General features: G+C 55.1%; 10 protein-coding genes across 10 annotated transcripts; 2 read left to right on the top strand and 8 right to left on the bottom strand.

Annotated features, from left to right (window-relative positions):
* Positions 1-133: 133 nt before the first annotated feature.
* Positions 134-519, bottom strand: BKA78DRAFT_299712 (uncharacterized protein; the record flags this gene model as incomplete). The annotated part of the gene is made up of 2 exons (XM_066887095.1): positions 134-416; positions 476-519. The coding sequence occupies 2 exons, from the start codon at positions 517-519 to the stop codon at positions 134-136; spliced, it is 327 nt and encodes a 108-aa protein (XP_066740131.1).
* A 431-nt stretch (positions 520-950) lies between these two features.
* On the top strand, positions 951-3,182 carry BKA78DRAFT_325974 (GTPase-activating protein gyp1). Its single transcript, XM_066889403.1, has 5 exons — positions 951-1,094; positions 1,169-1,178; positions 1,229-1,339; positions 1,394-2,729; positions 2,778-3,182. Exons 1-5 carry the CDS (start codon positions 1,082-1,084, stop codon positions 3,057-3,059), a joined length of 1,752 nt encoding a protein of 583 aa, XP_066740132.1. The 5' UTR covers positions 951-1,081; the 3' UTR covers positions 3,060-3,182.
* On the bottom strand, positions 3,183-4,652 carry BKA78DRAFT_325975 (cytidine deaminase-like protein). The gene is made up of 3 exons (XM_066889404.1): positions 4,581-4,652; positions 3,972-4,338; positions 3,183-3,909 (listed from the first exon to the last, which is right to left on the bottom strand). Exons 1-3 carry the CDS (start codon positions 4,600-4,602, stop codon positions 3,198-3,200), a joined length of 1,101 nt encoding a protein of 366 aa, XP_066740133.1. The 5' UTR covers positions 4,603-4,652; the 3' UTR covers positions 3,183-3,197.
* Positions 4,653-4,799: 147 nt separating this feature from the next.
* BKA78DRAFT_338878 (autophagy-related protein 7) lies at positions 4,800-7,750 on the top strand. Its single transcript, XM_066890273.1, has 4 exons — positions 4,800-5,186; positions 5,254-5,365; positions 5,415-6,779; positions 6,834-7,750. The coding sequence occupies exons 1-4, from the start codon at positions 4,966-4,968 to the stop codon at positions 7,341-7,343; spliced, it is 2,208 nt and encodes a 735-aa protein (XP_066740134.1). The 5' UTR covers positions 4,800-4,965; the 3' UTR covers positions 7,344-7,750.
* A 405-nt stretch (positions 7,751-8,155) lies between these two features.
* On the bottom strand, positions 8,156-12,249 carry BKA78DRAFT_347272 (uncharacterized protein). Its single transcript, XM_066890559.1, has 4 exons — positions 11,746-12,249; positions 11,479-11,692; positions 11,315-11,428; positions 8,156-11,261 (listed from the first exon to the last, which is right to left on the bottom strand). The coding sequence occupies exons 1-4, from the start codon at positions 12,094-12,096 to the stop codon at positions 8,332-8,334; spliced, it is 3,609 nt and encodes a 1,202-aa protein (XP_066740135.1). The 5' UTR covers positions 12,097-12,249; the 3' UTR covers positions 8,156-8,331.
* An 837-nt stretch (positions 12,250-13,086) lies between these two features.
* On the bottom strand, positions 13,087-14,543 carry BKA78DRAFT_47216 (uncharacterized protein). The gene is made up of 3 exons (XM_066893244.1): positions 14,361-14,543; positions 14,270-14,312; positions 13,087-14,217 (listed from the first exon to the last, which is right to left on the bottom strand). Exons 2-3 carry the CDS (start codon positions 14,275-14,277, stop codon positions 13,251-13,253), a joined length of 975 nt encoding a protein of 324 aa, XP_066740136.1. The 5' UTR covers positions 14,278-14,312; positions 14,361-14,543; the 3' UTR covers positions 13,087-13,250.
* A 1,234-nt stretch (positions 14,544-15,777) lies between these two features.
* On the bottom strand, positions 15,778-17,044 carry BKA78DRAFT_258057 (putative monocarboxylate permease; the record flags this gene model as incomplete). The annotated part of the gene is made up of 2 exons (XM_066885245.1): positions 15,778-16,791; positions 16,841-17,044. The coding sequence occupies 2 exons, from the start codon at positions 17,042-17,044 to the stop codon at positions 15,778-15,780; spliced, it is 1,218 nt and encodes a 405-aa protein (XP_066740137.1).
* Positions 17,045-18,811: 1,767 nt separating this feature from the next.
* Positions 18,812-20,136, bottom strand: BKA78DRAFT_47245 (uncharacterized protein). The gene has a single exon (XM_066893245.1). The coding sequence runs from the start codon at positions 19,820-19,822 to the stop codon at positions 19,010-19,012; it is 813 nt and encodes a 270-aa protein (XP_066740138.1). The 5' UTR covers positions 19,823-20,136; the 3' UTR covers positions 18,812-19,009.
* Positions 20,137-20,696: 560 nt separating this feature from the next.
* Positions 20,697-22,481, bottom strand: BKA78DRAFT_273820 (RNA ligase/cyclic nucleotide phosphodiesterase). The gene is made up of 4 exons (XM_066885547.1): positions 21,985-22,481; positions 21,682-21,925; positions 21,317-21,546; positions 20,697-21,271 (listed from the first exon to the last, which is right to left on the bottom strand). The coding sequence occupies exons 1-4, from the start codon at positions 22,156-22,158 to the stop codon at positions 20,834-20,836; spliced, it is 1,086 nt and encodes a 361-aa protein (XP_066740139.1). The 5' UTR covers positions 22,159-22,481; the 3' UTR covers positions 20,697-20,833.
* Positions 22,482-22,485: 4 nt separating this feature from the next.
* Positions 22,486-25,671, bottom strand: BKA78DRAFT_325996 (vacuolar transporter chaperone 4). Its single transcript, XM_066889405.1, has 3 exons — positions 25,501-25,671; positions 24,960-25,419; positions 22,486-24,813 (listed from the first exon to the last, which is right to left on the bottom strand). Exons 1-3 carry the CDS (start codon positions 25,503-25,505, stop codon positions 22,795-22,797), a joined length of 2,484 nt encoding a protein of 827 aa, XP_066740140.1. The 5' UTR covers positions 25,506-25,671; the 3' UTR covers positions 22,486-22,794.
* Positions 25,672-26,587: the final 916 nt, after the last annotated feature.

A 26,587-nucleotide genomic window follows, 5' to 3' on the forward strand; every position in this document is an offset into this window, starting at 1 on the left:
TGAGACGTGCACCAAAATCCCGACGAGGAACAACGCCCAGAATTGCCGCATTGAGACACCGACTCACCTTTGTACCTTGTAGAGAAGAGGGATTTGGGGTTGTGGAAGGGAGCATGGAAAACAGAGGGGCGACTCACCCGTCCTCTTTGATACCAATTGGCCTCGGGAATCCGTTTCCACTGCTCTGGCCGTTATTGTAATGAAAAGCTTCGCTCTCGTCATTCTCCATTTTTGAATCGCCGACATCTCCGGCACCAGCGAAGCTCCCAGAAACATCATGGTCTGCGGCTTGCTGTTCCTGGTTCACGGCGGGGGTCGGTGGCTGCGCAGGCTGAGAGGGCTCCTGGACAGGCTCTGATTGAGCGGCAGGAGCGGCAGGCTGGGTAGACTTCGCTTGGACGTCTTCGTTGTCGTAGCTGCGGAAGGGTCAGAAAATTCAAATTCAAATCTCGGCCCCACATGGTGAAGCACTCACAGGTCCGCAAAGAGATCCTCGTCGAGTTCGTCAGGCTCAGCCATGTTGAAAGAAAGAGTCCGAGGGAGAGTCAAAGACAATGCCGTCAAGACTCGAGCTCAGGATTGAGCAAATGGTGCGCGCGTGAGGTGAGAGCGGCGGCCGGCGGGTTCCGCGGGACCGAAGAAAACACGGTCGAGGCAGCAAACTGGTGCCGACGAGGTCGTTGAGTTTCGAGAGAGTGGAAGAACAACTTCCAAAGCAGTCGCGTAAGCGCTCGACTCGATTGAGGTTGTTGTGATTGAGTAGTTGAGTGCGCCGCGAGTCGATGGAGGTTGTCGTGATTGAGGAATTGGATGCGCGGGAGTGAGGAGGCGGCGGCGAGTGGACGCGGAGGCGGCCACACGGCAGCGGACTTGATGACTAAGACTCAGGCGTAGATCACGTGCAGCCGTCGCCGGCGCTCCATGTCCGGGTCCGTGTCCGTGTCGTCCCCATGGAACTTGAGCGCTCAACGCCGCCGACAAGACGACAATGGCCGGGAAGAAGCAGCAGCAGGTAATCCTCCCTCTTGCTCCGCGCCCTGCCAGCCCTGAGCTGCCCTGAGCTGACTTGCTGCACAAGGAAATGGTCCAGGTTGGTTCGTAGCATCATCCGCATTGCTGTCACCGGGGATCCGTCCTGCTAACCCCATCTCCCTTGGCAATATACCAGACCGCACAAGGTATGAGCTTCGAGGCCTTTACCATCGTCATTGCTCACGCAACCTGACAGCTCTGCATCTCCCTTTTGGCGCACAAACTCGGGCGCCTCCAAGGGCCATGAGTCCAAGAAAGTAGTCGGCGCATCCTACTCCCACACGGACATTCTCAGATTCGACACCTTGTAATTTCAATCCGATCCATCTCCTCCCTTGCCGACGCTCATGTTTGTATCAAGATCCGTCTCGAGCTCCTCCCGCCCGCGCACCTCCAACAGCAACGAGAGCCCTCCCGCAAGCCGGAGCGGAGCCACCGTGACGTCTCCGGGTCGCAAGCCCTTCCCGCCCGCATACCTGTCGAACGATGCTGATGCGGACGAGGATGAAGACGAGGAGGATCAGGACATTACATTCGATGACGATGAGGACGAGTTTGGGTTGCCCAGCATAGCCAGCATGCGGCGCAAGGGCAAGCGGAAGCCACTGAACAAAGGCAAGGATCCGGGAGGAACGCATTCTCTCCACGGATCCATGGATAGCGGACTGAGTTCTGCACAGCCATGGCGCTTGGACAGCGGTGACATAGCGGAGGAGCGCAACGGAAGCACAATCCCGCTCTACCCTACGGCCAAACCATCAGTTGGCAAGATTCTCCGGCCGCAGTACAAGGACATCTTGCGGGACCCAGCAAACGCGCTGCACCTCATTGCCCACCCGTCGCTGCCCCCAAACTCGCCGCAAAAGGAGGTCGAGGCACACTCCGCACGAATATCCCGGATCAACAAGTTCAAGCGCATCCTGCAGTCTAGCAACATTGCCATCCCCGAACTCAGATCAACGGCGTGGTCTGGCATCCCGGTCGAAGTCCGCGCAATGACCTGGCAGCTCTTGCTTGGATACTTGCCAGCAAACTCGGAACGTCGTATCGCGACGCTCGAAAGGAAACGACGGGAGTACTTGGAAGGGGTACGTCAGGCCTTTGAGAGAAGCACTGCTGGGCAAGAGATGGGAATACCGCCCTCTGCATCAAAAAGCCGAAGCCGCGGACGGGGGCTGGATGAAGCCATTTGGCACCAGATCAGCATCGACGTCCCGCGGACGAACCCGCATTTGGAATTGTACAGCTACGAAGCCACCCAGAGATCCTTGGAGCGCATTCTCTACGTTTGGGCAATCAGGCACCCCGCCAGCGGCTACGTCCAAGGAATCAACGATCTTGTGACCCCCTTTTGGCAAGTCTTTCTTGGAGCATACATCACCGATCCCGATGTGGAGTGCGGCATGGATCCCGGTCAGCTACCAAAAGCCGTTCTCGATGCCGTAGAAGCAGACAGCTTTTGGTGCTTGACAAAGCTGTTGGACGGCATCCAAGACAATTACATTTTTGCACAACCCGGGATCCAGCGCCAGGTGGCAAGCTTGCGCGACTTGACTACGAGAATCGACAAGACTTTGGCAGATCACCTGGAGAAGGAGGGCGTTGAATTCATCCAATTCAGCTTTCGATGGATGAACTGTCTCTTAATGCGGGAGGTTAGCGTGAAAAACACCATCAGGATGTGGGACACATATCTGGTAAGCCACCCCAGACATTTGGAAGCTCTCTTGCTAATCGTGCCGCAGTCGGAGGAGCGCGGGTTTTCCGACTTTCATCTTTACGTGTGCGCCGCGTTCTTGGTCAAATGGAGCGACCAGTTGGTCAAGATGGACTTTCAAGAGATTATGATGTTTCTTCAATCGCTTCCCACTCGCAGTTGGACGGAAAAAGACATAGAACTCTTACTCAGCGAGGCCTTCATTTGGCAAAGCTTGTTCCGGGGAAGCAGTGCTCACCTCAAGGGCCAGGGGTCGGAGAGAAAGGGGGGAAACGAAGTGAGCAGAGTCGGCATGGGCCCGGAAAGATAGGATTTCTTAGAGGCGGTGGGGTTCACACTCACAGGCGTTGGTTACGTGGTCAATCATGAGCGCCCGGCGTTATTGCGCTGACTTTACACACTAGTAATTGTAAATATATGCCGAAGCAGGATGAAATCGTCTTGCGTTCTACGACTTAATCTCCAGACTTGCGAGGTCCACCTCGGTTCCCGCCAGAGCTGCCAGATCGACCAGGCCGTCGCGCGGCGGCACAAACTGCCTGAGCTTGACGCCGCCCTCGTCAAAGATTCGCGCCGCCTCGGTGTCCATACTGTAGGCCAGACTGTAGACGACTTCGGTGATGCCCACCTGGGTGATCTTGATGCTGCACGTCAAGCAGGGGCACGTGTCGCAATACAGGATGGAGCCGTCCTTGATCCTCTCCCTGCCGGCCTCGAGCAGCGCATTCTCCTCGGCATGCAGGCACAGACATGTCGCCAGCGACGAGCCGCCGGCCGCCGCCGCGTTGCACCGCGCACACCCGCCCTCGTTGCAGTTGCGCATGCCGCGCGGAGTCCCGTTGTACCCCGTGCTGAGGACGCGGTTGTTGCTGACGAGCACGCACCCCACCCGCCGCTTCATGCAGTTGGAGCGCTGCGCCGCCAGCGACGCCAGCGTCATAAAGTAGGCGTCCCACGACGGGCGCAGCCGCGAGGGGTTCGCCAGGTCGAGCGACCTCAGCGCCTCGTGCAGCGTCGAGAGCGAGGGCGTCGCGTTCAGAAGGCGCAGCTGCGCGCGGTGCAGCAGCGACGACAGGTGCGTTGGCGCGGCGAAGAGGTGCGCGTCGTTGCGGACGACGAAGTCGGTCAGCGTCGGAGGCGGGAGACTGGCTGCTATGCAACTGCCAACCCAACTCGTCAGTGAAAGCGATTTGTGCGTGCGGCATTGGGTCGGTCGTCTTACCGTGCTTTGAACCGCTCCCAGCGCACGCTCACGGGCGCGTCGACGCTGACGAGCAGGAAAAACGGCCGTCGGAGCAGCGCGTCGACGATGGCCTCGTCCCATATGTCGGTCGTGACCCAGCGCTCTCTCCAGCGCTTGGTGACAAACTCGAGCAAGCCGTTGACGTTTGGAAAGGAGGTTTCGTTTGCGTCTCCATCTTCATTGACGGCCGCCGCGCCATCACGTGGAGGGGCCGATTCAGGGACGTGTTCATTTGTGGCAGATTTCTCTACTGGAGGAGTCGGGGAGTTTCTGTCCAGTCGGATGCGCTTGAAGCCATGTTCGGAGACGAGGTAGTCCGCGATGGACGACTTGCCGGCGCAGATTCCTGGGTTGAGGTCAGTGGATTGTAAAACGGCAAAAACGCGTCAATCTCGCCGTTCTTTTGATTGTGTTTGCTCCTCGGCCGTCGAAGAAACTGAATGAAAGGAAAATGCAGATAACGACGCGCTGCTGAGCTGAATATAAAACTGACTGGTGTCCTAGGTAGACAATTTTTGGAAGCGGAAAAGGAAAGTATAGACTTGAAGATTTTGAAGACAACTGACACCTGCAGACTTCGAGACTTACCTCCACAGATACCTATAAGCATGTTGCTTCAAGCCGAGGTGCGCAGAATTATTGCTGTTTCTTAAAGTGTTGTAACGAAGAAGTGAAGTCAGCCGATATAGAAACCTCAGGCGACACGCCTCGGCCGGCTAAACACCGGGACTTCACTAGCGCGGATGCACGGATGATCCTTACATCATCTGGCGGCGGGCACCTGATGAGCTCCATCACCTTGACATCCTCTCCATTGACGCGCCGCTGTTGATCTGCTGAGACATTTCAAGTCGACTGACAGGACCACATGCGAGCGCATTGATCTCTTTTCTACTACTCTCTCACCCTTTGCGCTCTCGGCGCGCCTGCTTCATCGTTCCGCACAAACGACCCCGCATCAGTGTACCGCGCAATGGCGAAAGAGAAAGACGTCAGGTTTGAGAAATGGTCTACGGAGATCGAAACGCCATTCTACTTTCAGCTGGCATCGATCAAAGTCAACCATGACAAGCTTGATGACAGCTCGCGCAAGGTCCTCGGCGTCTACGAGATCGAGCCTCCCACCAAGCAGGGCAACAAGCCAAAGCGCTCTTGCTGTATGCAAATTCTCAGTACTGCTCTCACTTCTGATATGTGAGTCTCCGGTAGAAGCTTATCACCCATGGGAAATAATCGCTGACACTGTTGCGAACCAATTTAGAGTTCCAGCCAAAGAGCATTTCCGCGCCGAAGGCATTCTCCGCAATGTGAATACGCTGGAGCAGTTCAAGAGTCTCGACCGCTCCGCCATGCTTCAGCAAGCAGGCCAAACAGTACGCTCACCTCTGTCGCATGCTCCGACTCCACCCTGACCATAAGCAGATCTGGGATGCGATCAACGACGGAACCATTTTCTCGTGTCCTTCGCTCCTGGCTTCGTTCACCATCATCTCGTTTGCAGATATCAAGAAGTACAAATTCACGTCCCTTTTTGCGTATCCCGGCTTTTCGTCCGACGGATTCTGGGAACACATCATCGACCCGTCGAAGCTCACTCCGTTGGAGACCACTGAACTTGTGGATGCGATAGGCACATGGAAAACGATGGCAAACAACAAGGACAAGCGCCAACATGGTTTCTTCCTTGCAAAGAAGAACGGAAGGTGGGCGCAAGGCGAGAGCAATTTGACGTGGTCAGCGAACAACGACGAGATTGGTTACACGTGGGAAGTAGGCTACCTTGGTCAGTACGAGGAGGGCTTCTTCAGCAAAACGCCTGCTGAGGATCGCTACATTTGCTTTGTCGACCCGTCGACGGACGAGGAAAATCCTGGCTGGCCGCTGCGGAACCTTCTCGTCTTGATCAGGCACAGATGGAAACTAGAGAAGGTCCAAATCTTGTGCTACAGAGATCTCCACAGCAATCGCGATGCGCCCAGGAGTCTGATCTTCAACATCCAAGCGCCTCGATCTGTCAAGGTTGAGATTGACACCTCTCTGGAACCGACTCCATCATCCCACCCGCGATCGCCACAGATGCCCAAGGTATTTGGCTGGGAGACGATCAAGGTCGGCGATAAGAGTGTGATCAGGCCTCGCACCGTTGACGTTGCTGCGATGATGGACCCAAGGCGCTTAGCCGATCAAGCAGTCGACCTCAATCTGAAGCTCATCAAGTGGCGCCTCGCTCCATCCATCGATCTGGAGATTGTCAAGAATACCAAATGTTTACTGCTGGGCGCTGGCACTCTCGGCTCCTATGTGTCGCGCAATCTCCTGGGCTGGGGTGTGCGCCAGGTGACTTTTGTCGACAACGCCAAAGTCAGCTTTTCAAATCCTGTTCGTCAACCATTGTTCGACTTCAAGGATTGCTTGGACGGTGGAGCGCCAAAGGCAGAGCGTGCTGCGGAGGCTCTCCAGGAAATTTACCCCGGCGTTGTCTCTGCAGGCCACGTCATGTCCGTTCCCATGGCCGGTCACCCAGTGGTCGACGAGACCAAGACTCTCGCCGACTTTGAGCGACTCAAGGCCTTGATTGATGAGCATGACGTGATCTTCCTCCTGATGGACACCCGAGAGAGTCGATGGCTCCCGACCGTGATGGGCAAGGCCGCAGGCAAGATTGTTATGAACGCTGCCCTTGGCTTTGACACCTTTGTGGTCATGAGGCAGGGTCTGAAGGCCAGTGGACCCGGAGAGGAAGAGTTGGGATGCTACTTTTGCAATGATGTGGTAGCACCCGCCGACGTGAGTTCATCCTCCCCCTGACGTATTCTGAAGTTGCAGCTAACATGGGAACAGTCCCTCAAAGACGCGACACTGGATCAACAGTGCACCGTCACTCGTCCTGGAATCGCAGCAATTGCTTCGGCGCTTCTTGTTGAGCTTCTCGTCTCCGTCGTCCAGCATCCCCTTCGCGCCCGAGCACCAGCACCGACTTCATCAGCCGCTGAAGTAGAGTCCCGTGCGTTCGGCGGTCCTTCCAGCCCTGGCACCTCTTCGTCTCAACCTTTCAAGCACCCTCTTGGACTCGTGCCCCATCAGATCCGCGGTTTCCTCTCAACATTCTCCAACCTTTCCATCAAAGGTCAGCCTTATGACTGCTGCAGCGCATGCAGCGACAGCATCGTCGAGCGCTACAAGGCCGAAGGTTGGGAGTTTGTCAAGCGGGCCCTCAATGAGAAGGGCTGGGTCGAGGAAGTGAGCGGTCTGGCGGAGGTTCAGAGGCGTGCAGAAGAGCTCGAGAGAGATGGCATGGTTGAGTGGACTGACAGCGAAGACGACGGCAACGGCGAGGGCGAGTTGATCTGACGAGACACGAGGACATTAATGACTGGGGTTATGATGGCACGGGTGAATGAGAGATGAACGACGAGCGACGCCGCAAGTATGGAGACGCAAGGTTCTTTCGGGCCGGCTCTTTTTCCTTTTTCCCTTTTTCTGTAAAACATTACAGCAGGCGCTGGGCATGGCGTCTCTCACGAAGGAGTTTCAGGCTCTTTACTTTCATGATACGCCGGTGGACAAGATCGCTTTCGGCCTCGCGGTCTGATCCGCTTGGTTTCAACACCGGGTCCTTTCTTTTTTCTAGATTTCCTTTCAGTCGGGATAGTCAGTTGCACTCACCCATCGGGTGGATTGAATTCAAATCGTGGACGAGTGATGCATAGTATCTGCTGTGTTTTTATAAGACTGAATCAGACTGCAATGCTCTGCTCTGTGGAAATCTGATTTTTTAAAACCAATGATGGCGGGCTAGGGAACCAAAATCAGCAGTAACTGAGATCTGACACGATGTGTTCCAGCGCGCGTTAGTCGGTCGGTCAGGGCCATCGTCTCTGTCACGGAAAACAGCAGAAGGTTCCGCATCTGCTGAATCCCCGATGCGAGGCTTGGTCGCGCAAGAGCTTGGGCGGATGGGTCGCTGCAATTTCGCTGTCGAGCCCGCCCGGGCTGGGGCAATTGGTACACCGTTGTGGCGAGGATGACAACGTCGGTCCATTGAGGGAACCACCATTTTCCCCGTCATCTGAAATCCTTTGAGGCTGTTTCTGAACCACCCGACTTGCTCAACACCTTCGGCGAAGCGATGATTGACATGATCTTGTCAAGATTGTGACTGTGTCGACCTCTGACTTGTCTTGGATATGGAACCAGTAGATACGGTTTTGGCTCTTCACAGTATGTCCCGTTCGTCCAGACTGGGAGGTTTGCCTGCAAGTAATGCACAAAATGAAAGTCATCTGAAAGCTGTAATAGAAGATGTTGCAAGCCTCAAACTCGACAGAAACAACTCGGGTCACTTATCTACTCGTTCCATCTCAAAATGACCCGACTCTTCAAAGTCAGCAAACCCCCCGGTCATCTTTCCGACCCGAAGATCTATCTTACCACCAAAAATCCGTCCATCAGCACCGACGATGTCGATGGCGCGTTTTTGTATAAACCATACAGTGTGGTCTGGACAAACTTGACCGAGAAAATCCACATTGGCTGCCGTATTGTGTCTTTTGCCTTTAAACATCAAGGAGCCCTTGTGTGACTTTTTGACATCAAAGATCGAAATTGTGACCCATTCGCGTCCGTCTAAGCGTCCTCTCCAGTGTCCCGACAACATTTGACTGGCTTGCAGCAGTGACGTGGGATGGTCCATCGGGGGCGATGAGGGAATTCTCTTCCTAGGGCTCGGATCACTGCTCCAAAAGTTTGTATCATCGTCCTCGTCTTGCATGACGGCACCCTTCTCGAGCAACAGCTGGGCGATGTCGATTTGACTGTGATACCCAGCCATCTGCAACGCTGACGATCCGTTGGAGCCACTGATGTCCGCCCCATAGTCAAGGAGCATCTGAACCATTTCGTACTGGCCTTGGGTGGCTGCGCTGGCCAGTGCAGCCCCGTTGTTGATGTTTGCTCCGCGTGCAAGCAACATCTTCACCACCCGATGATAACCTCTGGCCGCAGCTTCCTCTATTGGTTTTCCGGCATGGATGTCTGCTCCACGGTCAAGTAGCATCTTGACCAACTCGTGGTGACCTCCAGAGGCAGCTGCTTCCAGTGGCGCTCCGGAATTCACGTCTGCACCATTTTTGAGCAGCAAATCAACGAGCTGCTTCTTGCCGCCGAGAGATGCGTTGAATAAGGCCGTGTGGCCCCTAATGTCAACCCATGAAATGGTAGACCGTTTGCTATTTTTGTCGAGCGCGTTTAGAAGGATTTTGACAATGTCAATATCCCCTATGAGGCAGGCGTCGTGCAGTACAGTTCCGCCAGACTTGTTGAACGAACGAAGATCATGGCCCGGTTTTGGCACTGGATCTGCACCGTGGGCCAGCAAGAGCTGAACAATGTGCTTTGAAGAAACGTTGACGGCTGCGAACAGAGCAGTGTTATATTCGCCACCTGTTTGATTGACATTTGCCCCCTTTTTGATGAGGTATTCGGCGGTATCGAAGTGCTTTTCGGCGATTGCTGCTTGCAAAGGGAATCCGAGTTCGCGGTCCGACCCAGTTCTCGTATCCAGACAATGGCCTTTGACGTGCAAGAATTCAACGACACTTGTAAGGCCAAGAACTGAGGCGCAGTAGATGGGACTACTACCCTCGGGCGAAGCAAGGTAGCGGATGTCTAATCCTAAGAACCACATTTTCCAATTGGCAGTTGATGGATTCAGAAATCTTTCGAGGTACACCATGATCTGTGGGGGTATTTTGCCGGATAAGTGGTGGTGCCAGGAGGAAGCGGCGTATTCTGAGAATGGGAATTTTGACAAATCCAAGCGGAGGCCTTTTTTGACGGCTCCATCTCCTCCGAAGACGTCGCAGGATAGATATTGCAGGCAAATCTGAGCGAGATGCATGTTCTGGTTTGGAGAGTCCGAGAAATTTGGTATTTCGCAAAGCTGACGCAAATTTGAACCTCTACGCAGCAGATACTCTTTGAGTGAAAAATGTACGAGATGTACGGTTTGATGGCGGAGCTTTCCCGACAATCCTTGGCTTCGGATGGTCAGAAGGGATCCGCAAGGTCGTCTGATAATGGTGTTGACAAAAGCTTCATTGACGCCAGAACTCTCCCAGCAAGTTGGGAGTGCTTTTATGGGATATTCGAAGTCTTTGGCACCGATTTGGATTGCAACTGCTTCTGCCAGCTCCTCGAGTCGAAGCGGTCGCGTGGCGAAAAGCACCCATCGGAGAACCATCGCGGCAATGTCCCTGCTTTTCGGGTACACCTGCGGTCCAAAGATGTTCATAAGTTCCTTCTCGTATAAGGCGTCAACTCCTTGGGGCATTTCTTTCGGAACTCGCTCCAGGTCCACCTGAGAAAACGAGTTTTGAACGCCCTCATCTAGGAACCGCAGCCACAGGAACATGCCGTTGCTTTTGCCAGATGCAAGACGCACAAACTCAGCACGTGGCATTTCGAGTCCGCGGCCGACAGCGTCGGCGTAAATCTTTTCGGAATACGCGCTGATGTCGGATGACATGTCTTTTGGAGTGATGCCATATTCACGGAATTCCATGCCGTGGGGAATGACATCAGGAGTCAACTCCTGCCTGATGTCGAGCAAATCCCTGCTCACGACAAGCACATGCGCTGGCGTGTTCTGCGTGCTATCTTTCAGATCTTGTAGGAACTGGGCCCGTACGCTGCTCTTGTTGTACTGGAGAGCCTCAGTGGCGCGCGACAATTCATCCAATCCGTCCAGGACAAGCGTAAAACCATTCAGACTTTTGGAAAGGCGAGAAAGGAGCTTCCAGAGATCCTCGACAGGCTGCCTTGCTTTTTGCTCTCGGGGCAGCAACACTTCTTCGGCAATTGGGATAGCAATATCGCTTTGCTGGATTATTTGCGAAATCCAGGAGCGGAGAATGGCGTTTGGGCTGTGTGATGTGTTGTCGTTTGATACGAAAAAATACGCAACTTGTTTTTGTTTGAGCAAATGATCGACAATCCTTGCACAAAGATAAGTCTTTCCAAATCCAGGAGCTCCATGCATCCAAAGAAACTTTGCCGCTGTGGGATTCTTTTTAGTCCATTCTTGAAAGACTCTGTGGTCAAGGATCCAATTGCAGGTATTTTTATGGCAATTTCTCTGTGCCTCGCGGTATTTGCCATCATCGGGGAAGGCCGCGTTCAAAAAATTGAGGAGCTTTTCGCGCCTTGCGGCCGCTGACGATACGGCATCGACGAGGTGTTTTTCAATGGCACCGAGGCTGGTGCTCACGTCTGATTCCTGTCAAAACACTGCCTTTGAATGAATGTTGACTTGAGTTGCAAACCTTTGTGCTCGACCCTATCAGCAATCGTATGGGCGTCTTTGGCACTCTGCTTAATCTGATCCAGTAGAGCAGACGCAGAACCAGCATCGTCGAAAACGCTCTTGAAAAATCGCTCTGTTCGAAAATTAGGGAGACGACGGGTGTTGAAAGGATCTTGCACTCACTCATTGTCCTCTGGCTGTAATACGCACGAGCAGTTGACAAGTAGCGTAGGATTGAAGCATACAGCTGCACTACAGCGAAAGAAAGCTCAGATTTAAGAGCGCTGTTGTCGCCAAGGCTATCCTTCTCCACCTCGGCAAACACAAGGGTGTTGTGTGCAACTAGTTCGACGCCTTCGATCATTTCAGCGAATTTCTGAATATCTCGGGTCGTTGACTGGAAGAGGGGGCGTTAGATTTGAACGCTCGAAAACACTGTTCTGAAACTACCTGAAGAATGAATCCAACGACTGCCCAGGGAACAGACGCATACCCAGGCGCAAGTGAAATGACAGAGTCACAAACTGATTTGAATCTGGTGACATGGTCCGCGATCTTTCCAAGCACTTCTCTCAACTTGACTTGTGTACCGTCCTTCTTGGTGTACAGTACCCATTGTCTGCTCTCGCATTGAGCCTTTTGCTTTTCAATCCCCAACATGAGATTCTTCGGCAAAGAAGAGTCGGCGCGAAACCAGTTGCCCGGTTCAATTTGAGACCGTTCCTTTTCCGTGAGATCGTCGAATGCCGCTTCCCATCGTGATTTCGGTGATGAATTCGAGGAGGCTGAGACAAGGGCCATGTTCCTATGGCCTGGTGAAAGACTAGTGAAAGTCTTTGGCTTGATGCTTGAAAAACAAAGTCTGTAAAAATGCTCCGGATTTAAAATAATGTTAGGAGAATCAAAGGAGCGCCGGCAGCGCTTTGGTGCGTTTTCAAGAAGTCCAAACTCGGGATTGGAAACTCGGGAGTGAAGAACACCTAAGCGCCTGAGATACGAATAACTGCGCCACAAAGTGGGGACAGGCCGGGGTAGACCGTAGACCACTTCCTCATTTGGAGCAATCAAGATGTTGAAAACGTGTCTGCTCTGGAAACATGATTTTACTTGCCGACAACTTTTGAATATCTCATGAAGCTGAGTCTCAAAGCTCGTTACGTCTTGAACGATGACCAACTAGTCGACCTGAGGCCGCTTAGACTTCATTCTGCTTTCATTGGAGATTTGTTGATAAAGTATGTCTTCGGCGTTTTTGCCCCAATTGGTGAAGCATTTCGCAGGGGCGCGGCGCGTAGCCGCGAACGGAGACTGGCGCGCGCGAGAAGATCGCGAACCGATGCAGTAAATCAATGAATATCAGCCAATGACAGGGCAGAAAACCTCAACACCAGGGAACTTCTCTGCATGTCGGCAATTCAAGAAACGCAGGGCCATTGGCGGCAGGGTAAAGTCGTGTTGACCAACCAGAAGCATCAGTTCAGTTGAGATCCTATTGCATTGATCAGTTTCATCGAGCAACACATGCAATTGGTTGTAACGCTCACCACCTTGCAGCAACCAGAGTGGAGTGATTGTTTGCAATTTTGGAGAATCGGCCGAAAGCTCGACAAGCCAGCAAGTAGCACATTCGGTATTCGACCCTGGCAGTGCTGGAAAGAAATTGTTATCCACTCGTGCATGCGATCCTCCCAGAGGAAACCGGGGTGAATGCGAAGACGAAACGGGTGGATTCAAGATGCAGGGTGCTTTTATCAGGGACTGCGATTACGTCCTCGCTTATTCATTCGCCTTCAGTGGTCGTTAGACAAATTGGTGGTGGAGTGCAAGAGCTGGACCCCGGCGCGCTGTTAAGTGTCACCAGATGACGTGCTGCGCCTTAGTGACTGCCTACTCAGGAAGAGGGGGACAGAAAACTGAAAGGGTGGGGTCATGTCTGCCATCGCCCTCCAAGAATCTCATCCACACCGCACGGCATGCCATGGACCTCCGACAGTCTCGTCCACTCCGCAAGGCATGCCGTCGAGGCGCCGACGAAGATCGCCCAGTGAGTATGAATACTCAGTGCGCTGTTGCAAGTGAAAAAGCCACGAGAATGTTCCGTCGCTCTTCCCGTTCAATCGTTCTTCAAATTCCTCGCGCGTCATTCCCACTTCTTCAGCAACACTTTCAAATATCTTTTGAAAGTAAGCATCGAGATCCTCAGACACGTCATCTCGAGTGACGTTAAGCTTGTGGAATGTGATGCTTTCCCCAAGATCGTTTCCGCAGATGTCGGGACTAAGTTCTCCACGAATGTCGGGGACATCTCTGGTTGCGACGAGCACCCGCGCTGGAGTATTCTGAAGGCTCTCTTTCAACTTCTGCAGAAACTTGGATTGACCATCATGCGGTTCGACTGGCTGACTTTCGTCCAATCCATCAATTATAAGTGTGACTCCGTTCAACTTCAGGGCAACGTTGTGGAGAAACGCCCAAACATCTGAATCTCTGAGCTGTTTGAGGTCTTCGGCTCCATTCCCTAGAACATCGTTCTCCAGGATTAGTTGTGCGGCCCAAGAGCGGAGAATTTCACTTGGACTGAGCCTCTTTGACGCGAAAAAGTATGCGACTTGTTTTGAATCTTGCCCAAGAAGGTGCTCGACAACTCTGGCGGTGAGGAACGTTTTGCCAATGCCAGGGGCTCCAGTCAACCAAAGGACTTTTGCTGCTCCGGCGCTTTTGCTCGCCCATTCTTGGAAGATTGTGTGATCAAGAATCCAGTCGCAAGTATTTTCGTGGCGTAAACGGAGCGCATCATGCAATGTTTGATCGGTATAGGTTGCTTCCAATAGCCCAAGGACGTTCATACGCCTCGCATTCGCTGAGGATGTAGTCTCGTTGTTGTTTGATTGAGTTGGAGAATTGGACGCTTGAGCGCAGTTACTGCTGCCGTCATCAGAGTGGTAGTCAGGCGCGTCTTTGCGGGCGCGCAAACCTAGACATAACAACGACTTTATGGACTGCCTCATCTTCATTGTCTGGTCATCATCAGTGGACTGTCTTAGAGTGATGATTGCATTGCATACCTTTGTGCCAGTCGCTTTTCCTCTGATTTGATCCAGTGGAGCCGACGCAGAGCTAGAATCTCTCAAAAAAGCTATCCAAAATTCGTTCTACACGACCATTAGCTAGAGCGCCGCCTCTCTCAAAAGGATTTGGCACTTGAAGAAGCAGGTTGATCATATGCTCTGGAGGAACAACAGTCAACATGAGAGAGAGCCTCCTTTTATAGAGGAGATAGAAAGTCCGGAGGGGAGAGGACATAAGCGCGTCTGACCACCTACCAGCCGACGCCACGTTGGTAGCGGCCAACTGCAGACCAACCACTACCTCAATGGTAGCGATACATATCCGAGTGTTAGTCCATCCATGCTCTGAGAAAATGTGTTGATGCGCCGCTCACCAACCAACTGGGTGACCAACTCACCACGCAACCAACTGGCCATGCAACCAACTGACTCTGATATGTGACTACCCAATAATTGACGGCGATCAACCCAGCATCATCCGGTCAATTCCGCCATTGACCAGTCAGCCATTCGTGCAGCCAGTTGCGCAACCAGTCGCGTAGCCAGACGTGCAGTCAGTCTTCAGGTAAATCCGAGAAAGGGGAATAAGAAATCCGGAATAGAGTAGACCAGGGATCTAGTTTAGCGGTCTTCGTGCAGGCAGCCCTCCAACAGCTTCCTCAGTTCGCTCTCCAAGAGGCGCCGTGGAAAACGTCGAGATGGCGAATTTGATCGGCTTTCGAGATTGAAACAGAGGGGCGGGCGCGCTCCCGCGCAACTGCGACCACACCGCCGTGTCCTCGTCCGTCTTGAGTAGTCCTTCACAGTTAGTGCGCGTCTGCAGGTCCACAGCCATTGATACAAGGACGTCGCGTTCGCTAGCCCACAGATCGTTGCGGTGCTGGGCGACCCCGAAGCCGAACCTGACGACAACGCCGTGCTATACCGCGCACTGCCGATGGAAACGCTGGAATGGCCGCAGTCAGTCATGCAACAACTCGCAAAATCGCAAAAGACGCAGCGGAACAAGCGTAAGGTATCGGTATGGACAAGGTGCTTGGCATGAGAATTCTATCGTAGATATACAAGAAAGAGGTTGAAGAAAGGAAAAATTGCAAAAGTCACAACCGTAACGGGGCGTCAGACATTGAGTCTTCGTAACCAGCCAGACCGAGGGACGCCAGGTCCGATGGAGTAGTCGTGGCCAGTCAGTCAAAAGCATTCATGGGAAGCCAAACAACCAACCGCCCGTGCGCACCCAAGAAACGCCTTACTGTTTGTTGCGCTTGCAGTCTAGAGCGAAGAAAGGCCAGAGAGAGAAGAGAGAGAGAGAGCAAGAGCTGATCAAAGGAAAAGGGTATCAATGAGAAGCAACAACAACAACACCACGACCGATTCTAGCGCCGTCTGTCCGTCTGTCTGTCCGCACGAACGACTACACCTTCTTCTTGAGGTCGACGCCGGCAACAGCAACCCTGCTCGCGCCAATCACCAGCGCGCCCGAAATCTGCATGACGCCGCAAAAGATCTTCAAGCCGGTGAAGCTCCCGTTGTTGGCGCTGACAATCTGGCCGCCGATGGGGTTGCTGATGAGGGCGGCGATGCTGATGGCCGCAAACATGCTGCCCGTGCGCACGCCAATCTTGCGGACGTCCGAGATCTGCGCTATGCACGCCGGCAGCATGCTGACGAAGGCGCCCGAGCCGAAGCCGTAGGCGGCCGCGAAGACGATGAGGGCGGCGTTGGAAGACGCCGGGATCCAGAGGGCCAGGTCGAGGATCCCCGTCGCCAGACACAGCACGATCATGACGTTGAAACGGCCGATCTTGTCGCCGACGTAGCCTGGGAGGACCCGGCCGAAGAGAGAAAGCGCGTTGAGGATGGGGATGATGTAGGCGGCCAGTCGGGTCGACATGCCCTCGGCAGTGGCCTGCACAATGAGGTAGTTGATCGGAATGAACATGCCCATGAAGAAGAGAAAGGCGCCAATGGTGAGGAGTACGAAAGTCGGCTCGGTAAAGGGAAGGAGGAACTCGACGGGCTGGAAGGGCTTGGGCATCGGCGGGATGCGCGACTTGACGGTAAGGTTCGCGATGATGAGCAGACCCAGCATCAGAAAGCCCGACACGCGCATGGCCCAGCCGAAGCCGATCGAGTCGATGAGATGGTCCGTCATGATGGGAAAGACGATGCCGCCAATGGAGGAGCCGGCGGCCATGATTCCAAAGGCGAGGGCGCGCCGGCGGAAGAACCACGTCGTGAGCGAGGACATGCCGGCGTAGAAGATCATGCTCGTTCCAATGGGAGAGCAGATTCCTTGCGCCAGGATGAACTGGTAGTACTCCTTGCAAAGCGACGTCATCATGACTCCAAAGACGTGGAGCAGAGAGCCAAAGAAGAGGATGCCACGCGGGCCGTAGTTGTCGTAAAGCTTGCCAATGAATGGGCCCTGTCACGTGTCAATGTTGTTGATGATGCTGGGACTGGGACAATCTTACGCCAAAGAACATCATAAAGACTTCAAGCGAAGGGATCCATGACACGGTGCTCGACGAATAGTTTTTCAACATGTGCGTCTGGTAGTAGTCTTGAAACACGCCCACCGTGTTGATCCAACCGAAACTGCAAAAGAGGCAGCAGAATCCGCCGACGCAGCAGAGCCATGCGGACCATCCACCATCGGGAAAAGACTTGGGGTCCATCATGGGATTTCCAGGAGGCGGGCCGGCTGCCTTTTCGACATCGTGACTAGGCTGCGGGAGCGATTCCACTTCGGGCAGGATGCTGGCATCGGTGGCTTTGGGGTCGGCGTGTGCCTTGTGTGACGACAGGCTGGCGGCGTCTGATGGCATGGTGGTTTGGCGCGCGTCGTGCTCGAATGCTTTTGCCTTGACGGACTCGTCGGAGAGTGAAGGCATGGAGACAGAGGGCTCGTCAGTCATTTTTGGGGAGCTTGTGGCGGTGGACATGGGCGGCAGATGATTCCCTCGTGACCGGGGGTGCGACTTGTCGAGGTTGGAGGACAAAGAACGCAAGGAGAGGCAAGTGCTCCTGAGGTGTCGATGGTCCTATGTGGAGCGCTGACTCTTGATGTTTTTTTGTTGTTGTGGTCGACGACGAGGCCGGAGTGCTAGAGGATGGCCAGACTGCGGGAATTGTGCCAATATATGTGGCTCGCAGACCGTGGGACAGTGGCGCGCCATCTTTTGATGATCGAGGCTGATAGGAGTGAACTAGGCTTGGATGCAACCAGCACGCGTCGGGACCGAAACGGACACAAAGAAAAAAAAAAGCAGGCGACGCCGTTCTGCAGCTCGGAGCGGAGACTGGGCCGGAGTTAAGGCAGACAACTTGGTTAATTCGTGCTGGGCGGCGTTGGTTGATGATCAGCATCTGGTGGGCAAGTGTTTGTGGTTGGTTGTGAGGTTGAGAGGCGGGCGGGCGCGATCGCAGTAGTTCCCCGGTCATAGACTCCACACCTCGCCCTTTGGCGACACCGAGACCGAATTCACAAAGTCCGCCCCTCTCGGTCGTCCACTCCGCCTTGAACCCCAACTATTTTCAACATGAGACTCTGGCTCCATCCAGGGGCTGACTCGTTTCTGCCTCCATGACGCCTACACGCAGAGCCTGCACAGTCGACCGAATTGGGCCAGACAAACCCCTCTGCAGCTGGTGCACGTCAGCCATGATTTATGAGCCGTCCGCGCGCCATTTGCATCACCGAGACAGGATTCTCCACCCTTCTGGATTCGGCCCCCGCGCCCCTCCTGACGCCTCGTGATGCTGGACGAGCCCGCGGGGAAGCAAAAGGAAATCATTCATCCACCTTGACATTATTACCATCCAGATCGTGCTCGTTCATCTCGCGCGTCGTTCTGCTGGACCAACCGTTTGTCGTCTGGAAAAATTCGAGAGCAAAAGAAAAACACCACGAGGCTCTCTCTCTGCCGCAATCGGCTGCCGCAGCATTCCACCCGCCCGTCGCAGACTTCCCCTCCGTCATGTCCGTCTCTCCCCACCACTCAACGATGCTCATTCGACAGCCCTTCAGCCCCTCGGTCCGCCTGCCCCGTCTGCGGAAAATCCGACTCCGCGTCAGCACAGCAATCCCAACACGATGCGATGCGGGCCGCTTGGCTTCCTTTGCGGTTCGCTCCGTCTTCGACGTCTGGCCGTTGGTCAAAATGATTGGATCGTGTCGCGCGCCACAAATGCTTGGATGCGCCAGCCGAGACATTGCTCAAGATGGACAGTTACAGTTGCGCTGACCGACGGCAGGACTTGTGCGACGCGGGCGGAGCGGAGAGACGGACTCTGGTGACTCCGCATGGGAAGACATTGGGGGCGGGGCCAATCAGCGCACGTGTCGAGTCGCCGTGCTGTGACATTTGTTTTGTCGCTGTCCTCACTCCTCAGCCCTGTCTGGCCTGAGTACAACCTGGCTGTCGGTCTATGGTTTGTTTTGTTGTTGTTGTCGCTGCTTCTTTCTCTCCTTTATTGTTTTTGTTGCGTTTCCATCTTCTCCTTTCTCCAGTCCAGTCCCCTACCACGACATTCTCCTGAAAAATCTCTTGCATTCCCCTCTTTCTCCCTCTCGTCCCGCCTCTTTGAACGACCATTTCACTCGAACAACCCCTCCCGCCTCCAGGCGACACCAAAAGTCATTATTGTTCCATCATCAACTCGAAGCGCCTGGTCGAGCGCCACATGTGTCGTGCAACCTCCGATCGAAGCGAGCTGCACCTCGCACGTTCCCCCTTTCCACATCTCTCGATCGGGTCGACCGGCGAGCTGGATTTCGTGGTGCCCTTGTTCGTAGCAGGTGGCAGAAGAGAGAGCCCTCTCTCTCTGGCTCGTAGACACGTCCGGCTGCCTCTCCCACGGACATGTGTGAGATGTACTGCTTGCGCCTTCTTACCCCTCTCTTTAATCACGGGAGATGAAAGATTCGCCCACTCTCCGTGGACTGGCTTCCTAGCCAGCTGCACGCCAACGTCAGTCAGACGGTCGGCATCTGGTCGGCGGCCGCACCACGTATGCAACAGAGAGAAACAGGAACCACGCACAGCTCGCCCGTTTGTTTTCCTTTTCGCTGCTCCTGGCCCTGCTTCTAAATAATACCAGGTACTACTGCCGCCGCTGCTGCTGCTGCGGTGCGGCCCTCGCCCGCGACAAGAAGAAATGTGAGCACCCAGAACCCAGCCAGCCAGCCAGTCAGCCAGACGCAGGGGCACGTAGGAAGGCAGGTATGAGCGTAGGTACCGCAACCAGACATCCATACACTCTACTCTGCCAGGTCCCTCCTCCAACCAAACCAAAGCGCCGGTGGGCCCATGCCCGGTTCCTCCCCTTCTTCCAGCGTGCGCGCGACGCTCGCACATGGCACGGCACTCGGAGCACGAGTATCGTACCAGAGCTTTGTTAGTTGTGCGGCAGCCGTGGACCGGTAAGTCATCTCCTCCCTCGGCCCTCTGCATCCAATTCTTTTCGCCTGTCCGGCCGGCCGTTCATCTAGCTGGCAGGCGATGAGATGCCCTCCAGCGCGTACACGTATGCGTGCGGCATCAGCAGCAGCAGCAGCAGCGGCGGCGGCGGCATCGATACCAGACATCAGCTGGACCGACAGAACCGCAACCCCCAGCAGAAACAGCTGCGCCTTAACATCGACGACCGTGGCGTGGCGCCCACCGCACCAGACGCAGCGGCGGATGCATACGGCAACCATGCGTGCGTGCGTGCCTGCCGCCGCCGCCTCGCCTCCTCTCCTCGTAAGGCGGGTTGCAGGTAGGTGTGTAGGTAGGCGTCCGTCTGGGCAAGAGGCCGGCCGGCACAGCTGCTGGCTGGCTGGCTGCTAAGTCAAGTCCAGACGTGCACTATACACGGGCCGCGGGAAAGGCCGCTGTCGTAGGCTACATACAGGTTTAGCTGGCTGCTGCGGGCCGCTGAATGCATCGTGGCCGACTACCTCCATAACACCATCAGGCGAGACGCGCAGGTTGCGATGCATGCTCGGCGCTGTTTGTTGGAGACAGTGGCGGTGTCGGTGGCGCAACGCGACGCAACGGCGACATGTGGGAGAAGGCGTAGCATATGTAGGCAGAGGCGATGAGGATGGAATTGGTTGTGGAAGCTAGCTGCCAGCGAAATTTTCCATGGCTAGGTACCGAGTACATGCACATGTACTTGGACAGATTACCGAGCTGCCTGCTCCCTCGTCTCGGTCAGCAATCTGCAAAGAATGAATGTGATCCCTACTCACTTTTTGCGGAAGCCTGTCCGTCCTGTCTTTCCACAGACGAAGAAAAAGCCCAAGTACATACCATCGGACTTGAGAATAAGGTCTGAAGAAGTCGGTCAGCGGAGAGGACTGCAGACCAGACACGGATCTATTCTATGTATTTATTGTATGTCTAGCAGACACAGTCAAGGTTCAGTATCTTCCAGCTCTCCCGTCTCCACCAAATACGGTACATGATCAGCCAACGCGCTCAAAAGCCCTCGCCCAACATGACCGTCTCCCCACCACCACCATACCACAACGTGCCCATGCGGCAATCCAACCCCTTGCCATCGCCCACCACCCACTCACCCCCCTCCTTAATCCCCCCCTCTTCCGTGGGCCAATACTCCCTCTTCAACCACGCGTTGATCTCGTCCACGGCGCGCAGCAGCGCCTGCACGCGGTCGCGATCGACGCCCTTGGCCTCGTCACCGTCGACGAAGAAGTCGCCCGCCTCGATGAATCGACCTACCGTCAGGTGCGCACTCGGCACCACGTAGCGGCTGCCGACGGCGAGGCCGGCGCGCGAGCGAGCCAGATCGTACAGGTCGCGCCGCAGGTGGTGGTAGGAGTAGGCGTCGTCGTGGGCGGCGCGGGGGCGGCCGCCGCTGTCGGTGGTCATGGTCGGCGCGGACGAAGACGCAGTCTCCGTGTCGGTCGAAGTCTCAGTCGTCGTCGTAGTCTTGTCGACACGCAGCCCCTCGCCGCCAGCGGCCGGCAGAAACGACAGCGCCAGCGCAGACGCATCGAACGAGAGCAGCGGCTTGACGAGGCGCGCGCGGTGGGTGCGCGTGTACGACGTCATGGTTTCGAGATGTGGGCGCAGCGCGGCGATGAGAGGGGCGATGGCCTCGGGCGGTTGCGAGTGCGTTATTTCCAGCGCTGTCATGTGGAGGGAGGAAGAGGGCATGTGCCAGAGGTCTGGTGGCGAGTGTTAGTTGATTGCTACAAGGGGTTCATATGGACTGGGTTTTGCATGACGCGAAAGAGGGTTGAGTCCATCCACCACCACCACCACCACCTCACCCAAACGAAACCAACAAACTACAAACTTACTAGGCACAACCGCCCCCAACCTCCTCTGCACCTCGCCCACCAGCGCCTTCAACTTCTCGGGCGGCCTTGCCCAAAACACCAGACAATGCCTGGTGTCAGCAAAGCCAGGCTCCAGATGCGGCCGCTCCAAGCGCAACAAGATGGGATCGACGCTGACACCCGCGAAGTCGGGAGATAGGAGTTTCTCCCGTTGCTGTGTGTTGCGGCCCTCGCGGTGCGCCGAGTAGAGGGCTTGGATGTGGGTCTGGAGGGGGGTTTTAGATGGGTGTTGGGGGAAGGGGGAGGGGGAGGGGGAGGGCGTACCGCATCACCACCCGCCGCGTCGATTAGGGCGTTGTACGGGTTGGCATTCTTGCTCTCGCTGCTGCTGCCATCGTGACCCTCTCCCTCGCCCTCACCACCAGCCTTTGCCGCTGCCGCTGCCACGCCGCTAAAGTCGCCGTACTCGGGCGTGACGGTGGGCTGATGAGAGCTCATCCTGACCAAGCGCAGTAATTCGTCTCTTGCAGCCCTCTTCTCTTTTCCTTGCTCTTGCAGCTCGAGAGACGAGCACGTTCAAACAAGCCTCTGCCGGATATCTTGGCGATTGATGGAGCGATTGGATGGTGGTAGGATGGTACGTTGTCCGAGGCCGAGGTGCGGTCGGTCGGTCGAGAACGGCGGCGGCAGGCGCTATTTTTGGCTGCAGTACAGAGTCCGCTAGCAACACCACCACGCCCGCGGTCCCCAAATGCGCAAAGCGGATAGTCGTGTCCTTTGCGCGAATTTGCTGCGACAATTCGCGCGACAAGTGCATTTACCTAGCATACCTAGAAGATAGTGATGTGTAAAGGGCGTCATGGCACTTTCAAACAAAACCGCCGTTTGCACATGTATTTATTCTGGCACAGCGCTACCAACGTACTAGTCCTACTACAACAAACCATAAACGACGACGAGGATATAAACAAAGCCGGCGAAACAAAACATATATGTACCGCACCAACAACGACCGACGCTTCTATTTTTCCCCGCTACCCCCAGCTCACCACGACGACCGGCTAGTAAAACACAATTCAAAAGTATAAACACAACGAATAGCAAAGCAGCAACGACGTCCTACCAACCACCACATCAACCCTTCATGCCGTCCTTCAAGCCTCCCTTCCAGCCATCCTCGCCCGCGCTCATGCGCATGACAAAGCTCACCAGCACAGCGCAAAACAAGCCCAAACACAGAGCCGTGGGGCCGTACTTGTCGTGATAGCGGACGGCCCTCCTGTTGCGAATCTTGTCGACGCGCCAGAGGTACAGGCCCATGGAGTAGAGGAGGGCGAGGCAGGCGACGACGGTGAAGGCCCAGGCCGACGCCAGCGCGACCCCGTCGCCAAAGTTGAGCAGCGTAGCCGCGATGCTCCCCAGGATGATGCTGAACTCGAGCCACGAGAGGAAGGTGCGCTCGGCCGCAAAGTACACCTTGGGCTCGACGCGCACCGGCACGTGGATGCGCTTGCCCTTTGGCGCCTTGAAGCGCTTGACTTCGCCCGTCGCCCCCCGCGGCACTCCCATGCCGCCGCCGTTGACGCCGTTGGGCATGGGCGTTGCGCGCGGCTTGGGTGCCAGGTTGCGCAAAAAGTCCCAGGTGCGCTCGACGGCGAGCACCGCGTTGTGTTCGATGAGCTTGCGGCGGTACGTCCATCCGCCGACGCGCTTGGCTTCCTCGAGGTCGTCGGATTCGTCCTCCGAGTCGTACAGAGGGTAGTCGTCTTCGGCTTGGGGGATTGGACGCGCCGCGATGCGCTCTTCGACATCCAACTCGTTCGGTCCAGGTTCGCGGTTGGCGCCCTGGTTGCCATTGATAGGCGGGGTTGATTTGCCATTGTGGGCTGCATAGTCGCGGCGTTCTGCCTCGTCGTGCTGTTCCATCATATCACGAGCAGCACGGAGGCGTCGGAGGTCTTCATTGTCGGACGCATCATTCTCTGGCAGTGCAAGGTTGTCCTCGACATCAGACTCGTCGTCATCAAAGGGTCCGTTCGTTGAAATGTCGGCCGACTGGTTGGGTCGTTCGATTCCAAACCGGTGGGAAATGGGCTTGCGAATGTCCACATCCATTTGCGGCATCCAAAATGGAAGCAAGTGTATCCGCTTGGGTTGCAGCTTGGCGGTACCGTGGATGAACTTGCTGAATTTGGGCACCGCCTCGACCAAGTGGCTGGCTGTGAGCTCACGGATCCACTGGGGCGGTTCCTGGCCCATTTGCGTCTGGAGCTTGACCTCCAAGACGGCATATGGGAAGCGCTCGACGTCCTCGGGTGGCAGTTGGGAGAATGGGTAGTCAATGCCAATATCCATGCGACGCCAGTTCTTTCCAGCTCTTTGCCGTCCGTCGAGGTTGTCTTCCCGGGTCATGGTCAGTTCCGTGTCGAGAGAGATGCGAACCCGAGCGTCGCCTGGCAATTGGAATGCTGTGCGGTTGTAGAAACTCCTCGTGACGGGGACAAGCTTGCGGGTGATGACTCGGTACTGAATCTCACGTGCAAGCTGCTCCAAGTCGGCGATTTCCTTTTCGCCCTTCTTGCCTTCTTTCCGCATCTTGTCAAACACTTGTTCGACAGTCATCTTGCCGGCGAGGAACGCATTGACATTCTTCTCCTTGAGAGCAAATCGAGCCTTGACCGACTTTTCGCCAGTCCAGTCCTCGCGGTGGGTCTTTCTTTCGACGAAAATGGTGTCCGAGTCCATACCGCCATACCATCGCAGACGAATAGCCTCGGCACCCTCGGTCTTTTTGAGACGGCCAGTGTAGAGCTCCCATGTGTCTGTGTTGTCGTAGTAGATTGAGGAAATGGCCGAGTCCTTGGGATCGAATTCTTTGCTCGCATTGAAGACAAGCACGGGCAGATGCTTGAGAATAATGAGTTTCAGCTCGGTAATATTGTCCGGATGTACCCAATATTTTGTGGTCTGGCGGACAAAGTTTTGTTGCGATCCACCGGCGGACGAATCTCCCTTGGTCGGATTACCGCGAGTCCGGACGAGGTCGTACAACTTGGAGAGCTTCACGATCAAGGCGTCGTAGTTGGCGTTGAAGAAGGGTTTCGATCGAAGACGCGTAGCAAAGACTGGCTTGAGATGCCATGATGTCACTTTCTGTCCATGTTGTCAGTATTCCTCTTTGGGTAATGGTATCCACAGGACAGTCTGCGCCGCAAGGTAGCTGCGCCGCAGCCACGCAGAGAATTTTCCAGGAACATGGATCGGATTTTTGAGCGATCGTCTGGTGGTGGTTGACTTACGTCGTGCTTCTTGATAATCTTTTGGAACCCCGTGTAGTTGAGCTGCGTAAACTTTGCGAGATCGTGGACGTCGGCGATGATATCGCTGAGGTCCTCCTCGAGCAGCATAAAGTCCTCCTCGGACGGCACTTCAACGCGACCACCACTGTTTGCCTGTTCGGCGCGCGAAATGGCGTCGTTGACCTCCTTCTCCGAAGCTCTTATGCGCCGGACAATCTCCTCGCTCTTGACCTGCTGAAATGTGTGCACCTTTTCCAGCTCCTGCTCGAGCTCGCGCACGAAGCGCTGCTCATCCTCCTCGGTCCATTCTACCGGAGGCTTGCGCTGTTTGCCGTTGGACTTTGCGGTGGTGGAGGCGTCTCCGGGGCCGGCCTTTTTCAGGCTGTTCTTGAGGTCGTCGTAGGAGATGTAGTAGTAATACCAGTCCTTGATCAGCGAGGTGCGGAGCTGCTGGCCGAACCTGGGAGCGGGAGAAGTCAAAGGTCAGCTTATTGGAGGAAAGGCGAGCAATGACGGCAGCTGGTTGCAGGGGAGAACGCACCTCATCTTGGCGCGCGACGACGGGAAACCGTGTCACAAAGCGGCGCAGGCGCAGACGGACAAACAATGCGGCCTTGTTGGGACTCGGGAGGGCGGAGAGTCCTCGAGATGGTTCTTTGTAGTCAGCAGACCGGAGAATGGTGATAGTGTAGTAGTGCGGAGGAGAGCGAGTCCAAGAGTCTTGGTAGAGCAACGAGGGTCATGGCTGTTTCGCGACCGCCCTCGCCCAATCACGACCGGCGCTTGCCCACGTTGCTGATCCGTGCCATCTGATCCGCCCTCGACATCAACACCATCAACAAAACACCAACACCAACTTCCGGTAAACATCTTTTGCAAACACAAAATTGAAGCTGGCCGCAACTGAAGAGGTCATTAATCTTGTACCAATGTGAAGTCAATCGAGCAATCGCAAAGCGCGCTGCCAACGACGTACAGTAAGCTTTGGTGGCTTGGGATCTTGCCGCTCTGACCTTTTCCGGCCGTCCTCTTTTTTTCGGAAAGAAAAAGCAACAACACCATCATCTTTTTCGACCATTACCGGATTGGACCACGCAACACGCTCTGAGCAGTTGCATCAAAAAGACACATTCCGACACATTCCGGATCCGTCAGACTTGATGCTGCTGCCGTCACTGAAATGCACCTCTGGCTTCGCCACAGCTCTCCCAATTTCGCTTTCATGGGAGAGACTGCTTGTCCGCAAGAATGAGTTTAAGCATTACGATCTTGATAAGATTCGAGACGGCTGCCGAAACTACCGCCATGTTGCTGGTCTTCCCTATAGTCGGTTCAAGGACAAAACGAGCCGCTTGCTAGTTCCTCGAGCTTTTCGTGGCTGCGCACAAAACGCGCAAGCAAGAGAAGCGCGCGCGAGGCCGAGACTGCACTGGCAGACCAATGATGGGCGCCGATTCTCCGAAACCACCAACAGGCAACGATAGAATACTCGTGTTGTCCATACATATCGCCTCCTCCTTTTCTTCGGGCCAGTGCAGTCATCCGATTGACTGGGTTTGATCCAAGTTCAGCCCTGATGATTTTGCTCGAGAAGACAAGGTCAAATCGTCTTCGTAGAGCATGGATGG

This window comes from Phyllosticta capitalensis, assembly GCF_038381095.1.
Source record: "Phyllosticta capitalensis strain CBS 128856 chromosome Unknown BKA78scaffold_11, whole genome shotgun sequence".
NCBI classification, from domain to species: domain Eukaryota; kingdom Fungi; phylum Ascomycota; class Dothideomycetes; order Botryosphaeriales; family Phyllostictaceae; genus Phyllosticta; species Phyllosticta capitalensis.